This window comes from Tupaia chinensis, unplaced genomic scaffold, assembly GCF_000334495.1.
Source record: "Tupaia chinensis unplaced genomic scaffold, TupChi_1.0 Scaffold000290_1, whole genome shotgun sequence".
In the NCBI taxonomy this organism is placed as follows: Eukaryota; Metazoa; Chordata; class Mammalia; order Scandentia; family Tupaiidae; genus Tupaia; species Tupaia belangeri.
Genome location: NW_006159775.1, coordinates 3,754,441 through 3,770,184, shown reverse-complemented (window position 1 = coordinate 3,770,184; position 15,744 = coordinate 3,754,441). Strand labels below are relative to the sequence as shown.

The following is a 15,744-nucleotide window of genomic DNA, read 5'->3' as shown; positions in this document are numbered from 1 at the left end:
ACTACCCATGTCACCCGCGGGCCCTTGTCCTAACATTTTATGTGAAAGACTTCCAACAGAATAACTATATATCCTTCAATCTTAAATGCTATTGATCTTATTTATATGTTATATGTAAATTCATGGCTACAAATATAAAAATATATAAGCACTTACATGTTTTAAATCCTATACTATAATGGTTTTATTTTTGTATTTAAGTTCAATAGCTTTTTCAATAAATTGAAACAATAAAAAGGGGATATTTTGTATTATCCATATTTTTCATATCTGTTGCTTTTCCTTCTCTCTTGCAGATGTAAGTTTCCTTCTGGCAACTTTTTTTTTTTTTTAAGCTGATGTGATTATTTAAACATTTACTATAATGCAGGATTACTGATGAACAATTCTCTTCACTTTCATTTATCTAAAATATCATTATTTTGATTTTTAAAAATTTTATTTATTTATTTTCTTTTTGTTTTGTTTTGTTTTGTTTTTTTTTGAGAGGTTTTCGCTATAGGGTGCACAAGCTCACCAGACAGAGAGAAACAGAGAGACAGAAAGCGAGAAATCACCCCCTAGGGGGGATGGTCACGCCGCAATCCCTTCTCCTCCATTCTCCTCTCGGGATCTTGGGCACGCACGCACACGCGCCCGGCGTGAGTTCTAAGCCACCGGGTCCAGGATGCAAACCGCGGTCGACTACGTGGGAATCCAGCGACAGCCATTACACTAACTGCTGGTTCCCCAAAATTTTATTTATTTTTTAATGGGAAGGAGAATGAGAGAGAGGAACCAGTAACCTCGACAGGGTCTTACCCTGCCACCACCGTCCCCTCGGCCTCCCTGCCAGCCAGAGTCAACAGTGCACATAGGCACACTTGGAGTGCTCAGGCTGATCCAGTATCTGAACCTGGGAGCCTCATTGACTCCAGTATCCTGCAACAACACCCTACTGTCTGTGATATCTCAACCAGGCTGATTTTGCCATCATTTATTTTATTTTAATATTTTTATTTTTTAAATATTTATTATTTCAAGAGGAAGGTAGACAGAGAAAGAGTGGCACCTTCAGCAGGTACCCTAACCCCCAGTTTTAGCCATCATAATCCTGGTAATGTGTCTATGCACAGGAGTGAACAGAGAGACCTCATGAAGTGAACCTAGGACTTCCCCACAAGACCTCAAGTATTGTGGATCTTTATGTTAAGCACCACCAGGGAATCAGCAGCAGTTAGCATAATGGCTATGTCGCTGGACTCCCACATAGTCGACTGCGGTTCGCATCCCGGACCCGGTGGCTTAAAACTCACGCCGGGCGCGTGTGTGTGTGTGCCCAAGATCCTGAGAGGAGAATGGAGGAGAAGGGATTGCAGCATGACCATCCACCCTGGGGGGTGATTTCTCGCTTTCTGTCTCTATGTCTCTCTCTGTCTGGCAAGCACACGCGCCCTATAGCGAAAACCTCTAAAAAAAAAAAAAATAGCACCACCACAGCTGGCTTTTCTTTTGTTTTTGAGTTGTTTTTTTTCTGCATAGAGAATTCTGGATTGATTGTTTTTATTATTTTTTTTCCTCCAGCAGTTTAGAGATATTCTATGTATTCTGACCTCCTTTGTTTGTGATAAGGTATGAAAGTAATTTCTTTCTTTTCTTTAGACTGCTTTTAAGATGATATCTTTACCATTGATTTTTAGGAGTTTTATGTAATCTTTTTGGATATAATTTTTAGGCATCTGTTGTCTAGAGGGCTATTTGAACGAACTAGATCTGTATTTCATGTGTTATACCAAAATGACCACAGTTTTGTTACACTTTGAATGATTTAACTGTACTCTTCACTGGTAGAAAGTAAGTCAAGTCCTAGTAATATTATAAGAAAAAAGAAAAGATAGAAAGAAACCCTAAGAAATGTATGCTAATATCTGAGCACTTGGCTTGGTGACTAAATGGTCAAGAATTACTTAGGAATAGTTAGTGCACTCCTGGAATGTCAAACCTTGATTAGGCAGCCTTACAATTGTGTCCTTGTTGAAGCCCTTATTTATTTCTTAGTTCTCATTATCTTTCTAGAAATAATCTAATCTTAGTAACACATAGAGAAGTGGGTAAGAGGAGGTACCCTGTGGTCAAATTGCCTGGATTCATATCCTGTCTCTGTCTCTAGCTATGTGACCTTGGGCCAAATGTGCTTCACTTTTCTTCTCCATAAAACGAAATAGGATGATCGTACTTCATAGGGTTCTTTGAGAATTAAATTAATTAAAATCAAAGCATTGAGTTCATTTTCTGGCACATAAGGACTTAGATGCATTGTTGAAGAGAAAAAGAAAAGAAACAGCAAATAAATCAATCTGTTCCATATCCTTGTCGTTTGTTTTCTGAGTCTCTCTCCCTCTGCTTTAAGCTGCTCCCCTCCCTCTAACCAAGATGATGTTCCTGTTCCTCAATTTTTGTTCAGTTACTCATTCCTGGAAGGATGTTTCAAGTCATGTCTGTTTTATGAAGGCATTCCCTGAATTCAGGACTGAGTAGTCTTTTCACCTCCTGGCCAGCCATAAAGTTTACTGTCTGTACCTGGTAACACTTAACCATGTAACTAATTATTCCCTAATATTTTTCATATCTGCCTCTTCATTTCATCTATGATACTCCCTGTCTTACATTTTTATGCTCTACTAATATTGAATTGCTTGCAGGCTCTATGCTGTTTTATTCTCACGTTTGTTCCCTGATTCTAAAACCCTCACCTATCTTTTGCCGATATCCTTTCACCTTTTGAGATATATTGACTTATCTGAAACTTCATGATGCATTTTTGCATAGAAAAACATAGCAAATTATGTCATGACTTTTCTGACAACTCAATAGTTCAGGAGTTATTCTCCTCAGAAAACTAGCTTCCTTTTCTCAGGTTGGGCTAAGTGCCCTTTTTTTCTTGCCCTCATATATATATATAGACCAAGAAAAAAATATATATGTTGTTTTATATATTTATGTTTATATAATACATAAAATTTAATCGTGTCTACCTCCTCTGTGAGGTTGCAAGTTCTTTCACAGCAGAGATTACGTCTTCCACATTTGGATCCTCCATGTGTAGTGACACCTCACTAGGCACATCGAGTATGTCTTGAAATGAATTGATACTCCTCAAATTAGCCGTAAACTGTGTGAGGCTCAAGACCATAGGAACTGTATGCATCTATTTGTATCCAATAAGTACAGAGTGAATTTAGTGTTTCAATATATTATAATAATTTACAATTTCCACAGTATCAATCAAAATTCTAGAAACATAATTTCATCATAGAAGGATAATGAGGTAATCATTCTTAAAGAAGAAATGATATAAGCTTTCTTTCTTTCTTTCTTCTTTCTTCCTTTCTTCTTTTTTTTTCTCTTTTAAAGGGATTTTTGCTATAGGGTGTGTGCATTCACCAGAAAGACAAATAGAAAGTGAGAAATCATCCCCAGGAGGGATGGCCACACTGTAAACCCTTTTCCTCCATTCTGCTCTGGGATTTGGAGCATGCACACATGTGTACCTGGTGTGTTTTAAACTACTTGGTCCAGGACGCAAACAGTTGTCGGTCATGTGGGAGTCCAGTGACACAACCATTGTGCCATCTGCTGGTCCCATAAGCTCTCTTTCAATCACTATTTTTTAACTTTAACTTATGGAACAGGACTAAAGTTATAGTCATCCTTGGATGAGGGTGGAATACTAATTTTACATCTAAAGAAAGATACTTAGTTAAAATGTGGTTCATTCATTTGGGTGTTTTTAACTAAGAGCATTTATTTAATTCCTTTTTTAAAATTTATGTGTTTATTCATACTTTAAGGCTAGGCAAGAATCATTCAAAGAATTGATGTCAACCAAGCATTTCAGTTATTTTATTACATAACTAGAGGTGTTGTGTAACTGTAAGTAGTTCTTGAATTCCTGAGTTTGAAACTATGTCAGACAGGGAGTTGCAAGATCCTGAAGGTAAAAGGATTGGAAAGAATAAATGCTTCCATAATTAACTTTGGTAAATTGCATTTTCAGAATCACATTACAAAAATATTAGAGAAGTGAGTATTTTCAGTTCAACATAGAAAGAGGGATTTTTTTTTAAAAGTTTACTTTTGAACTGTTTATTTTTACGGGTAATCATGTATAAATCATTGCTAAATAGTAGCTCAGAACTCTCCTGTCATTTATGTCCCTTCCCTATTTAATTTTCTTCCTAGTGGATAGTATTGCTGTATCTTTAGGTTGCTTGCTTTACTGTCTTATTTCCACAGTGGAACATGAGTTCCATGAGAGTTAGGCATTTTGTGTTTTATTTATTACTGTGTCTTCACCACCTAGAACATGACTGGCAAATAGTAGGCTTCCGATAATGATTTGGATAATAATTGAATTGAAAAATAAGATAAAAATGGATAATACGAGCCAAAATAAATACATTTTTCCCCTCACTAATCTCTTCTGCTCCCCAGACTACAAATTCCAGTTCTTTCCCAAAGTTAACTAATCTTATCAAGGAGTTGGCATCTTTTGGATCAACTTGTGTGGATTTAATTGTGAGTAGTTATTGAAAATCTATATATAAACACAATTGGAATAGAATATGTTATGAAAGTATTTTAACCTAATTAAAGTCATTTACTTGAGATATTATTCTGTAAGTTTTTTTCCCCTGAATATACCTTTGAGATGATTTCTTAGTTATACAATGTTCTTATTCTTTTTAAACAGTGCTTAATTTCTTTTGAAAATGAAATGGGGAGAAAGAGAAAGAGACACACACACAGACATTCCCAATGGGGTCTTCATGTTCTATCCACCTCCCAGTCTAAGCAAGCCTGGATTCTAGGTGTGCACAGGCCCACTATGTACAGGGAGATCTGGGATATGAACCTGGGACCTTCCCATGTGGGTCAACCAGCATGAAGCATTGTGTTACTGTAGTGCAGTGCCAACATCTGACCCCTTTCTTCATTCTTAACTTCTATTGTTTTATTTATTTATTTATTTGGAGAGTTTTGTTTGTTTGTTTGTTTTTGTTTTTGCTATAGGCGCTAGCCAAAAAGATAGAGAGAGACAGAGACAAACAGCTGGCAAGTAAATGGTTTGCCTTCATCATGCACAATTTGAAGTCTCACTCATTATAATCTAAATTGCAAATACTTGTGGGGCTTTTCCTGGGTTCTCTGTTTCAGTGATCAGCCTCAGGCCTGCTGCCTGTTTTGTTAATGAAGTTTTATTGGGACACAGTTGCATCCATTCACATATTATTGTCCATGACTACTCTCCTGTTACGAGGCATGGCTGAGTAGGTGCAACAGAGACCCGAATGCTTGCAAAAACAGAAAATATCTACTATAGGACCCTTTTTAAAAAAGTTGATGAACTTCATTTTTTACAGTTCTTTCTGTTAATTCCTGCGTCAATGCTATGCTGTTTTAATTAGTCTAGGTTTTTGATGCTTTTTAGTTGCAGTGGCAACAAAGCCCTACTCAATGCACTTTTTCTTCTTAAACATTTCTAGAGATATTCTTGTGAACGTTTATCTTCCAAATACATTTAGAATCATTTCCTGGAGCTTCACTGAAAACTCTTGTTTAGCTTACATAAAACGGTTTAGAATTTTGGATTTTAAAAATGTTGAGTTTTATTAGAAAATTGGCACATTCCTAATATATGTGATCTCATCTGTGATGGTAATATGCACATTTACTTTTATTTTGGTAATATCTTTGCAGTTATGTTTAGTAGCATTCTCTAAAAGAAACTTTGTGTTATTTATTCTTTAAAATTGTATGCTTCGGGTTGCCATTTTAAATAGCTAGTATTAATTCTAATGCTTTATTAGTTGGTTCTCTTTAGTTTTCTAAGATAAATTCCATATTGTCAGACAATAATAATAGTTTTGCTTTTTTCTATATGTATTACTTCTGTCAATTTTCAAATACATTTTATGAAGTTAAGGGAATTTTATTATAAATCATTTTGCATCATTTATTAGAGGAAGTATGTTATTCTTGTTCGCAAATGTTTCTCAGTATATACTGAGGAAAAATATAGTTTTTCTTTTTAAAGCTGTGTGTATACAAAATTGCATTAATATATTTTCTAAGGTAGATCCTCTTTGTAATTGAATCAAAACTCACAAATTTGTACATACGATACTCTTGTTTGTTTTCATTTTAAAACGTTCAAAATGTGCTAATATTCCCTTTGTATTGTAGATGTATTTAGTCTTCCTTTCATTTCAATCAGATCTTACTTTATATATTCCGAAGTTATGCTGTTGTGTGCCTTAGGTTCACGATTGTATGTCTTAATAGATTATATCTTGTATCAATATAAGATACCCAAATTCAACTGTTTCAGTTTTTTTTTTCCTTGAAGTCTCTCTTTTCTTTCTTCCTTCCTTTTTAAATTTTTTTTATTATTATTTTGTTTTTATGGAGAGGTTTTTGGTATAGGGTGCATGCACTCACCAGAAAGAGACAGAGAGACAGAAAGTGAAAAATCACCCCCCAAGGGGGATGGCCATGCTGCAATCCCTTCTCCTTCATTCTCCTCGGGATCTTGGGCACACATGCACATGCCCGGTGTGAGTTTAAGCCACTGGGTCTGGGACTTGAACTGTGATTGACTACATGGGAGTCCTGCAACATAGCCATTATGCCAACTGCTGGTCCTGAAGTTTCTCTTTTCTTAATTAGACCCTTTTATTTTTACTTTCCAAGCCCTTTAAACAGTTCTATTTGCCTGAGATGCTTCACATCTAAATAACTTGAATTTTGCTTTTACAGCTTGTAAATCTGTAACTTTGAGCTGTATCATAAAGCCATTTATAGTTATTATGCTTACTGATTGTTTTTATTTTTTACATTTAAGTGCTCTTGTCCTTCTTCTTGCATTTTGAATTATTCAATTTTTCGTGATACTTTTATTTTTCTCTAATAGTCTTTGAGTGAAATTTCTTATTTATAGATGTCTAGTAAATATTCTTGTTATTGGCAATTCTATTTATAACTGTAAGTAGTTCTTGAATTCCTGAGTTTGAAACTATGTCAGACAGGGAGTTGCAAGATCCTGAAGGTAAAAGGATTGGAAAGAATAAATGCTTCCATAATTAACTTTGGTAAATTGCATTTTCAGAATCACATTACAAAAATATTAGAGAAGTGAGTATTTTCAGTTCAACATAGAAAGAGGGATTTTTTTTTAAAAGTTTACTTTTGAACTGTTTATTTTTACGGGTAATCATGTATAAATCATTGCTAAATAGTAGCTCAGAACTCTCCTGTCATTTATGTCCCTTCCCTATTTAATTTTCTTCCTAGTGGATAGTATTGCTGTATCTTTAGGTTGCTTGCTTTACTGTCTTATTTCCACAGTGGAACATGAGTTCCATGAGAGTTAGGCATTTTGTGTTTTATTTATTACTGTGTCTTCACCACCTAGAACATGACTGGCAAATAGTAGGCTTCCGATAATGATTTGGATAATAATTGAATTGAAAAATAAGATAAAAATGGATAATACGAGCCAAAATAAATACATTTTTCCCCTCACTAATCTCTTCTGCTCCCCAGACTACAAATTCCAGTTCTTTCCCAAAGTTAACTAATCTTATCAAGGAGTTGGCATCTTTTGGATCAACTTGTGTGGATTTAATTGTGAGTAGTTATTGAAAATCTATATATAAACACAATTGGAATAGAATATGTTATGAAAGTATTTTAACCTAATTAAAGTCATTTACTTGAGATATTATTCTGTAAGTTTTTTTCCCCTGAATATACCTTTGAGATGATTTCTTAGTTATACAATGTTCTTATTCTTTTTAAACAGTGCTTAATTTCTTTTGAAAATGAAATGGGGAGAAAGAGAAAGAGACACACACACAGACATTCCCAATGGGGTCTTCATGTTCTATCCACCTCCCAGTCTAAGCAAGCCTGGATTCTAGGTGTGCACAGGCCCACTATGTACAGGGAGATCTGGGATATGAACCTGGGACCTTCCCATGTGGGTCAACCAGCATGAAGCATTGTGTTACTGTAGTGCAGTGCCAACATCTGACCCCTTTCTTCATTCTTAACTTCTATTGTTTTATTTATTTATTTATTTGGAGAGTTTTGTTTGTTTGTTTGTTTTTGTTTTTGCTATAGGCGCTAGCCAAAAAGATAGAGAGAGACAGAGACAAACAGCTGGCAAGTAAATGGTTTGCCTTCATCATGCACAATTTGAAGTCTCACTCATTATAATCTAAATTGCAAATACTTGTGGGGCTTTTCCTGGGTTCTCTGTTTCAGTGATCAGCCTCAGGCCTGCTGCCTGTTTTGTTAATGAAGTTTTATTGGGACACAGTTGCATCCATTCACATATTATTGTCCATGACTACTCTCCTGTTACGAGGCATGGCTGAGTAGGTGCAACAGAGACCCGAATGCTTGCAAAAACAGAAAATATCTACTATAGGACCCTTTTTAAAAAAGTTGATGAACTTCATTTTTTACAGTTCTTTCTGTTAATTCCTGCGTCAATGCTATGCTGTTTTAATTAGTCTAGGTTTTTGATGCTTTTTAGTTGCAGTGGCAACAAAGCCCTACTCAATGCACTTTTTCTTCTTAAACATTTCTAGAGATATTCTTGTGAACGTTTATCTTCCAAATACATTTAGAATCATTTCCTGGAGCTTCACTGAAAACTCTTGTTTAGCTTACATAAAACGGTTTAGAATTTTGGATTTTAAAAATGTTGAGTTTTATTAGAAAATTGGCACATTCCTAATATATGTGATCTCATCTGTGATGGTAATATGCACATTTACTTTTATTTTGGTAATATCTTTGCAGTTATGTTTAGTAGCATTCTCTAAAAGAAACTTTGTGTTATTTATTCTTTAAAATTGTATGCTTCGGGTTGCCATTTTAAATAGCTAGTATTAATTCTAATGCTTTATTAGTTGGTTCTCTTTAGTTTTCTAAGATAAATTCCATATTGTCAGACAATAATAATAGTTTTGCTTTTTTCTATATGTATTACTTCTGTCAATTTTCAAATACATTTTATGAAGTTAAGGGAATTTTATTATAAATCATTTTGCATCATTTATTAGAGGAAGTATGTTATTCTTGTTCGCAAATGTTTCTCAGTATATACTGAGGAAAAATATAGTTTTTCTTTTTAAAGCTGTGTGTATACAAAATTGCATTAATATATTTTCTAAGGTAGATCCTCTTTGTAATTGAATCAAAACTCACAAATTTGTACATACGATACTCTTGTTTGTTTTCATTTTAAAACGTTCAAAATGTGCTAATATTCCCTTTGTATTGTAGATGTATTTAGTCTTCCTTTCATTTCAATCAGATCTTACTTTATATATTCCGAAGTTATGCTGTTGTGTGCCTTAGGTTCACGATTGTATGTCTTAATAGATTATATCTTGTATCAATATAAGATACCCAAATTCAACTGTTTCAGTTTTTTTTTTTCCTTGAAGTCTCTCTTTTCTTTCTTCCTTCCTTTTTAAATTTTTTTTATTATTATTTTGTTTTTATGGAGAGGTTTTTGGTATAGGGTGCATGCACTCACCAGAAAGAGACAGAGAGACAGAAAGTGAAAAATCACCCCCCAAGGGGGATGGCCATGCTGCAATCCCTTCTCCTTCATTCTCCTCGGGATCTTGGGCACACATGCACATGCCCGGTGTGAGTTTAAGCCACTGGGTCTGGGACTTGAACTGTGATTGACTACATGGGAGTCCTGCAACATAGCCATTATGCCAACTGCTGGTCCTGAAGTTTCTCTTTTCTTAATTAGACCCTTTTATTTTTACTTTCCAAGCCCTTTAAACAGTTCTATTTGCCTGAGATGCTTCACATCTAAATAACTTGAATTTTGCTTTTACAGCTTGTAAATCTGTAACTTTGAGCTGTATCATAAAGCCATTTATAGTTATTATGCTTACTGATTGTTTTTATTTTTTACATTTAAGTGCTCTTGTCCTTCTTCTTGCATTTTGAATTATTCAATTTTTCGTGATACTTTTATTTTTCTCTAATAGTCTTTGAGTGAAATTTCTTATTTATAGATGTCTAGTAAATATTCTTGTTATTGGCAATTCTATTTAAATGACTGTACTATTACTGTCTAGAGTGAGCTAGTGAGATTTAGCAACTCAGTATTAATTCCTCAAGCATAATATATTACATACATATGGTCTAAAAGGCATGTGTTGTTTATACTTTCTTTTGTCTTTCAAGTGGTCACATATATTCAGAGATTTTTCTTTCTGTAACATAACTAGGGTTTTAGATTGTTGTCCTGTATTTTCTTGTTGCTGTTGTCTTTTTTTTTTATCCTTTTCTTTTGCACATCCCTGTCCAGAAAGTAAGACTGTACTAAGCCTATATATATTTATATATGTATATGTGTATGTGTTAAATGAGTAAACATATTACCTCTGTGCCATCAAAATTCCTGGCAAAGCACCTAGTAAATGCTTTTCCTTATTAGTTGGCAGACTTGCAGGCACCTAGAGCTGGAAAGAACCTTTGAGGTTATCACACTCAATCTTAATAAATCAACTCACTAACTCAATAAAATGTAGTATGTTTCAAGAACTGCTGTTGGTGCCAAGGAGACGAAGATGAAGAAATAAGACTTGCTTTCCAAGTTAGAAAGGCTCACATCCTTGTTAGGAGATGTAGATATATGCTTAGATGTTTGTGCAAAGAGGTTACGGGAAGCTTCCAGAAGGTTCACAATCCCAAGAAGGTATCCTTCAGGCTGATTCTCAGACCATTTTCTTTCCATAAGATCACTACAACACCTTCTTCTCTAATGGTCCTGGCCTATGTTTATCTAACTTCTGCTGAGCACCAGCAGTACAAACGTGGACAGTGTGACTTGTTAGAAAATTTATTCCAGTTGAATCCAAACCCATATTTCAGCCCCTTTCATCATTTGTTTCCAGTGTTAGCTCATACTAACCTTCACATAGTGTCCTTCAGATGTTTATTTGTCCAAAACCTTTTTCTTTTGCAGGTGAGCATTCAAAAATTTCTTCCTCTCTTCCCCCCTTCCTCCTTCCCTCCCTTACATCCTTTGCCCCTTCTTCCTTTCCTTCTTCTCCTAGCGGGCACATGTGTTTGCTCATACAAAGAAAGAGAGGGAAAACAAGAAACGACCTCCCAAAGAGCATGATCATGCTGCAACCCTTTCTTCATTTCTCTCTCCTTAGAAGATTTTGGTCATGCATGCACAAATGCCCAGCATGTTTTTTAAAGCCACCAAGTCAAGAAACTCAAATCACATGGTTGCCATGTGGGATCCAGCCATAGGTGGCCTACATTCCAATTTTTTTCCTCCCTCTCTCTGATCTTCCTTAGATACTGGTCTCCAAGTGAATCAACACAGCCTTTACACTGTGTTTTCCAAACCTGTCTAAAATTCTGCAGATGCATACAACTTAGGAACAAGTGCAATAGGAAATATCATCTCCTTCCAGGCAAATATACTCCTGATTACTTAATCTAGTATCACATTAATGTGTTGTAACTGGATCTCTCTCTCATTTGAATGATTCATTGATGCTTAGTCTTTCTTCTAAGTAAGAAGCCAGAAAGTATTATAATACCATGGGATTAAATAGACAAATAAATAAATAAAATAAAAAAGTAATGATGGGAAAATGAAATAAAAGTACTTGATATGGATTCAGACATGAGGTTAGGACCTTATAAAAGATGTTCTATACATGGTCAGTCAAGAAGTCTTAGGTGATTGCTAGAGCTAGGACATAAATGGTTCTTTGGTTCTAAATGTGTAGTACTTTACTTTGGCTCATATAAAAACTTGTAGTCGATTAAAATTTCTTTTTCATATATAAATGACTTCAAAGTCAAAAAATACTAATTCTTCATTCCAGTTTTTGTTCATCTTACTAGTTTTTGTTTGATGATGTAATTTGCAAACTTATCTGGACACTCTGGTTTCCTGTCACTACAGCCTTGTCAATCATTCTCTCCAAGTCCAAGAATGAAAAAAAGTTTCCTATTCTTATTTAACATTTATTTTAAGCTGCTTTTACTTAGTATTAGTAATATACAATTTATTTTTCATGAGATTTATCAAATAATTTTATCATAGTTTACTAATATGTTATAGAATCAGATTAATATTACATTAAAAATAAAAAAAAATTAGACTTCTGAATTTATTTTTTTTCCCAGAGGGTTGTGCATGTTTCCACGGTTTTGTGGCAAGATCTGAAAAGTTGTATTTTCATATTTTTATTGAAATCCAAATTGAGACATTACAAATTGAAAGCATCTTCAGTGGGGGAGGAGGGAAGAAGCCACTAATTTATGCTCTTCAAGTTCTCTAAATATAAGGGGTCTTATCATTCCATGAAAAAACGCATTTGATGGGACCAGCAGTTAGCGTAATGGCTATGTCACTGGACTCCCACGTAGCTGACTGTGGTTCGAGTCCCGGACCCATTGGCTTAAACTCACATCCGGCGCATGTGCGTGCATGCCCAAGATCCCAAGAGGAGAATGGAGGAGAAGGGATTGCGGCTTGGCCATCCCCCCTGGGGGGTGATTTCTCGCTTTCTGTCTCTCTGTCTCTCTCTGTCTGTCTGGTGAATGCATGCGCCCTATAGCAAAAACCGCTTAAAAAAAAAAACGCATTTGATGAAACAACTATGCATGAAATTCAAATTTTTGTTTTGAATCACAATAAATTCATCCTTTAATCCTATTTCCCACAAATGTTTTGAAATCCCTTTGTATTTTCCAAGCTTGCTGTGCTGCTTCTGGATACTGACTAAGTGAGCTTCCCACCTCTATATTCTATACCGTTATTGACATTGTTAGGTGACTGCCATAAAAACAAGTAGTTTACAGTCAAGTTTGGTAAAGCACATGTAATTGAGTGGCTAATAAAAAGTTAGAATACAATTTATTAAAGGTTACAAATTAAAAATTCACTATACCAACTCAAATGTTTCTACTGACATTTTCCATATTTGAAAATACATAATACACAATGAAAATTTATCACTTGTAAAATTTTAAAGAACATTTCTATTTGAGAAGAAATACAGGATTTTTTCCTAAGTCACTGATTAGAACATGTAGATTACTGTTGAATATTTAAAAAGAAATTGTAGATTATAGCCATTCTATAATTCTTAATGTGCTGTATGTTGAAAGTATTTTTAAGGAAAACAATATGCCCTTGACTTCTAACCTAATGTAGCTGTGGTTTTACATAAATTTCTATTAAACCTTTGTGTTAAGTGCTTACTTTTCAAAACCTTCCTTTAGTTTCCTCTTATTTTTAACTTTTTATAATCTTTTATCAGTGGGACCCATATAAAGCATACACACATGCACACATACACACAATCAGAAAAAAATATTAAAAATAACCAGGGAAAATAAAATTTTGACTAACTTAATAGCTTTAGAATGTTTTGCAAAATTTTTTCTTTGTGGTAAGAACATCATAAAATGCATGTGTAATTAAAATGTTTAGAAAATAATTTGGCTTGGGGTTCAGCATCGATTGTGCTGTAAGTTGCTAAAAATTGTGGTTTTAAAGAGCGTGTGCTATTGTTTTCACTTTTCATAATACAGGTATTCTATTTTTTTTTCTAAATAGAACAAAGTGGTATATGTTTTCCTTTGGGAAGTCACGTTTTATGCATTTTACAACATTTAAAATAGTAAAATATTAAATTGAGAAGACAATTGGAGTAAAATTCAAATAATGATCTTCACCTGGTTAATATGGGTTTCTAAATTAAATCAGATGCCTAAAATAAAGGTAGCTGATCCAGTAATATTTTTACAGAAATAAATGCATCATATGTGTCTAGAACCACAAGTTGCCTATATCTCAAAAAAAATCATCTCCAGATCTGCAAAGGAAGATGAGCATCTTGCACAATAGGAAGAAGAAAACTCATCAAATAAAATAAACAGAAGAGGGTTATTTTCACTGAAGTAGGTTTTGCACAAAAGCAGCACGAGCACGAGGTAACTGTTGTCAATATCTTTTAAACAGCTGAACAGCTTGTGCAAAGTCTGAAGATCTGAAAAAAAATATTTTTACCAAATGTATTTATTAAAATCTGCTCTGAGGTTTGCGAGAAATAAGTTGAATCTCCTTTTTCCCCCAAAGTATGCGTGGTATATGTGCTAACTTACTGAATTCATCCTTCATGCAATTCCAGTTTATTAAAGAGGTTAAAAATTTATAAAACTCTGATGGGATATGGTTTTAATGCTTCATCACACTACCCATCATTTGCTTTTCAATCTAGATCAGAATGATCTCTCCTACTTCCCTGCAATCACCTACCTGCACAGCTAATATTTTCTGAACACTCTCCTGAGAGTCTGTCTGGAACCTGGCCAGTCTCATCTGGCTGTAGAGGACCACCAGTCTGAAGTGCTCCTGCCACAGCGTGTGTATCCTTCTTTGCAGCAGACAGAACTAAAGGGAAGAGGGAGGGGAAAAAACACAAGTCAGAGTAGGAGAGGAAATTAATGGCAGTGTTCAAGAAGAATGATGGAGGGAAATATAGAAAGCAGTCAATAGCCCATTCTGCACTGTACGGACCTGACAGGAATTTCACAGTCTCTTGATTTTTCAGCCCACTCATGTGCATTCATCAGAAACCAGTCACATCTGGCCGCCAGGATGGGGGGTTAATTTTCTCTGAATGCCTCAGCAGTTTTGTTCTAGCTGAGGCAAACTCTGTGACTGCAAAGCTGATGAGTAAAATATTTCTACTTCACCCAGTTTAACTCAAAACCGATAGCCTCGGGACATATTGAACCTTTCTTTTAAAAAAATAATCTTCTGAAGCTTTTTTGAATGGCACATCAGGTCAAGCCAAAGTTTAAAAATGCAACTTTAAGACTTTGATGGACACCATTGCTTCCTTTCCTCCCCCCCCCCCATAATGCTTACCATTGCTTGGCAATGTGTGCTTTAGACCATGACAAAACTAAAGAGAATTAACTTAGCCATCAACTGCTAAGGGAGAACAATAACAGGAAAGAAATTTCCAGCTAGAACTCCCTATTAATCTGCTTCCCTCTGACCATGTGACATGGAAACATCTCACTGCATTGAAGTGCAATGGATGCCGCGCTAAGAAGTGACATGTGTGCCACTGAATCCATAACAACAGGAAAAGAAAGAACACTCTTGTGAGGTGTGTTGTACCATTCGGAAGTTTAATACATAAATGAAACACAGTGGAAGATTTACCAAGGCAATTCATGTTTATTCTTCAACAGTTAGTAAAACCGTGCCAAGAAAGAATTATTATAAAGTAATTTTGAAAAAGGAACGTTATAAAATTAACAGTAAAAAATAAAGAAACTCAAACATTTATATAAAATATGGGTCATTGAGAAAGTCATAACACATTTTTGCATAGAAAATCAGAAAATATATCATGAATTTCCTGACAACTCAATATTTTGTCACTGAAAACTCCTGATTTTTGGTAGCGTGGATAATGGCCTTTGTTAATTCCTTTGTACAAAGTATATTTTGAGAATGGAAAAACAAAATTCACATCAAAATTTTTATATCAAATCTTTCTAGATTCAAGAATAAAAAGATGTCAAAAATATGGCTTTTTTATGTTCTGTGCATTGATAGGAGTACTGGTTACATGTGTGGGGTGATTTGAAAACTTCAGAAAACCATGTGTG

The 15,744-nt window shown here is 34.8% G+C and overlaps 1 protein-coding gene across 1 annotated transcript in view; it reads right to left on the bottom strand.

Annotated features, from left to right (window-relative positions):
- Positions 1-15,744, bottom strand: part of CCDC178 (coiled-coil domain containing 178) — a 431,445-nt gene that overhangs the window by 38,369 nt on the left and 377,332 nt on the right. The window contains 1 exon segment of the mRNA XM_027772660.1: positions 14,375-14,509. Coding sequence (XP_027628461.1) covers positions 14,375-14,509 — 135 coding nt within the window.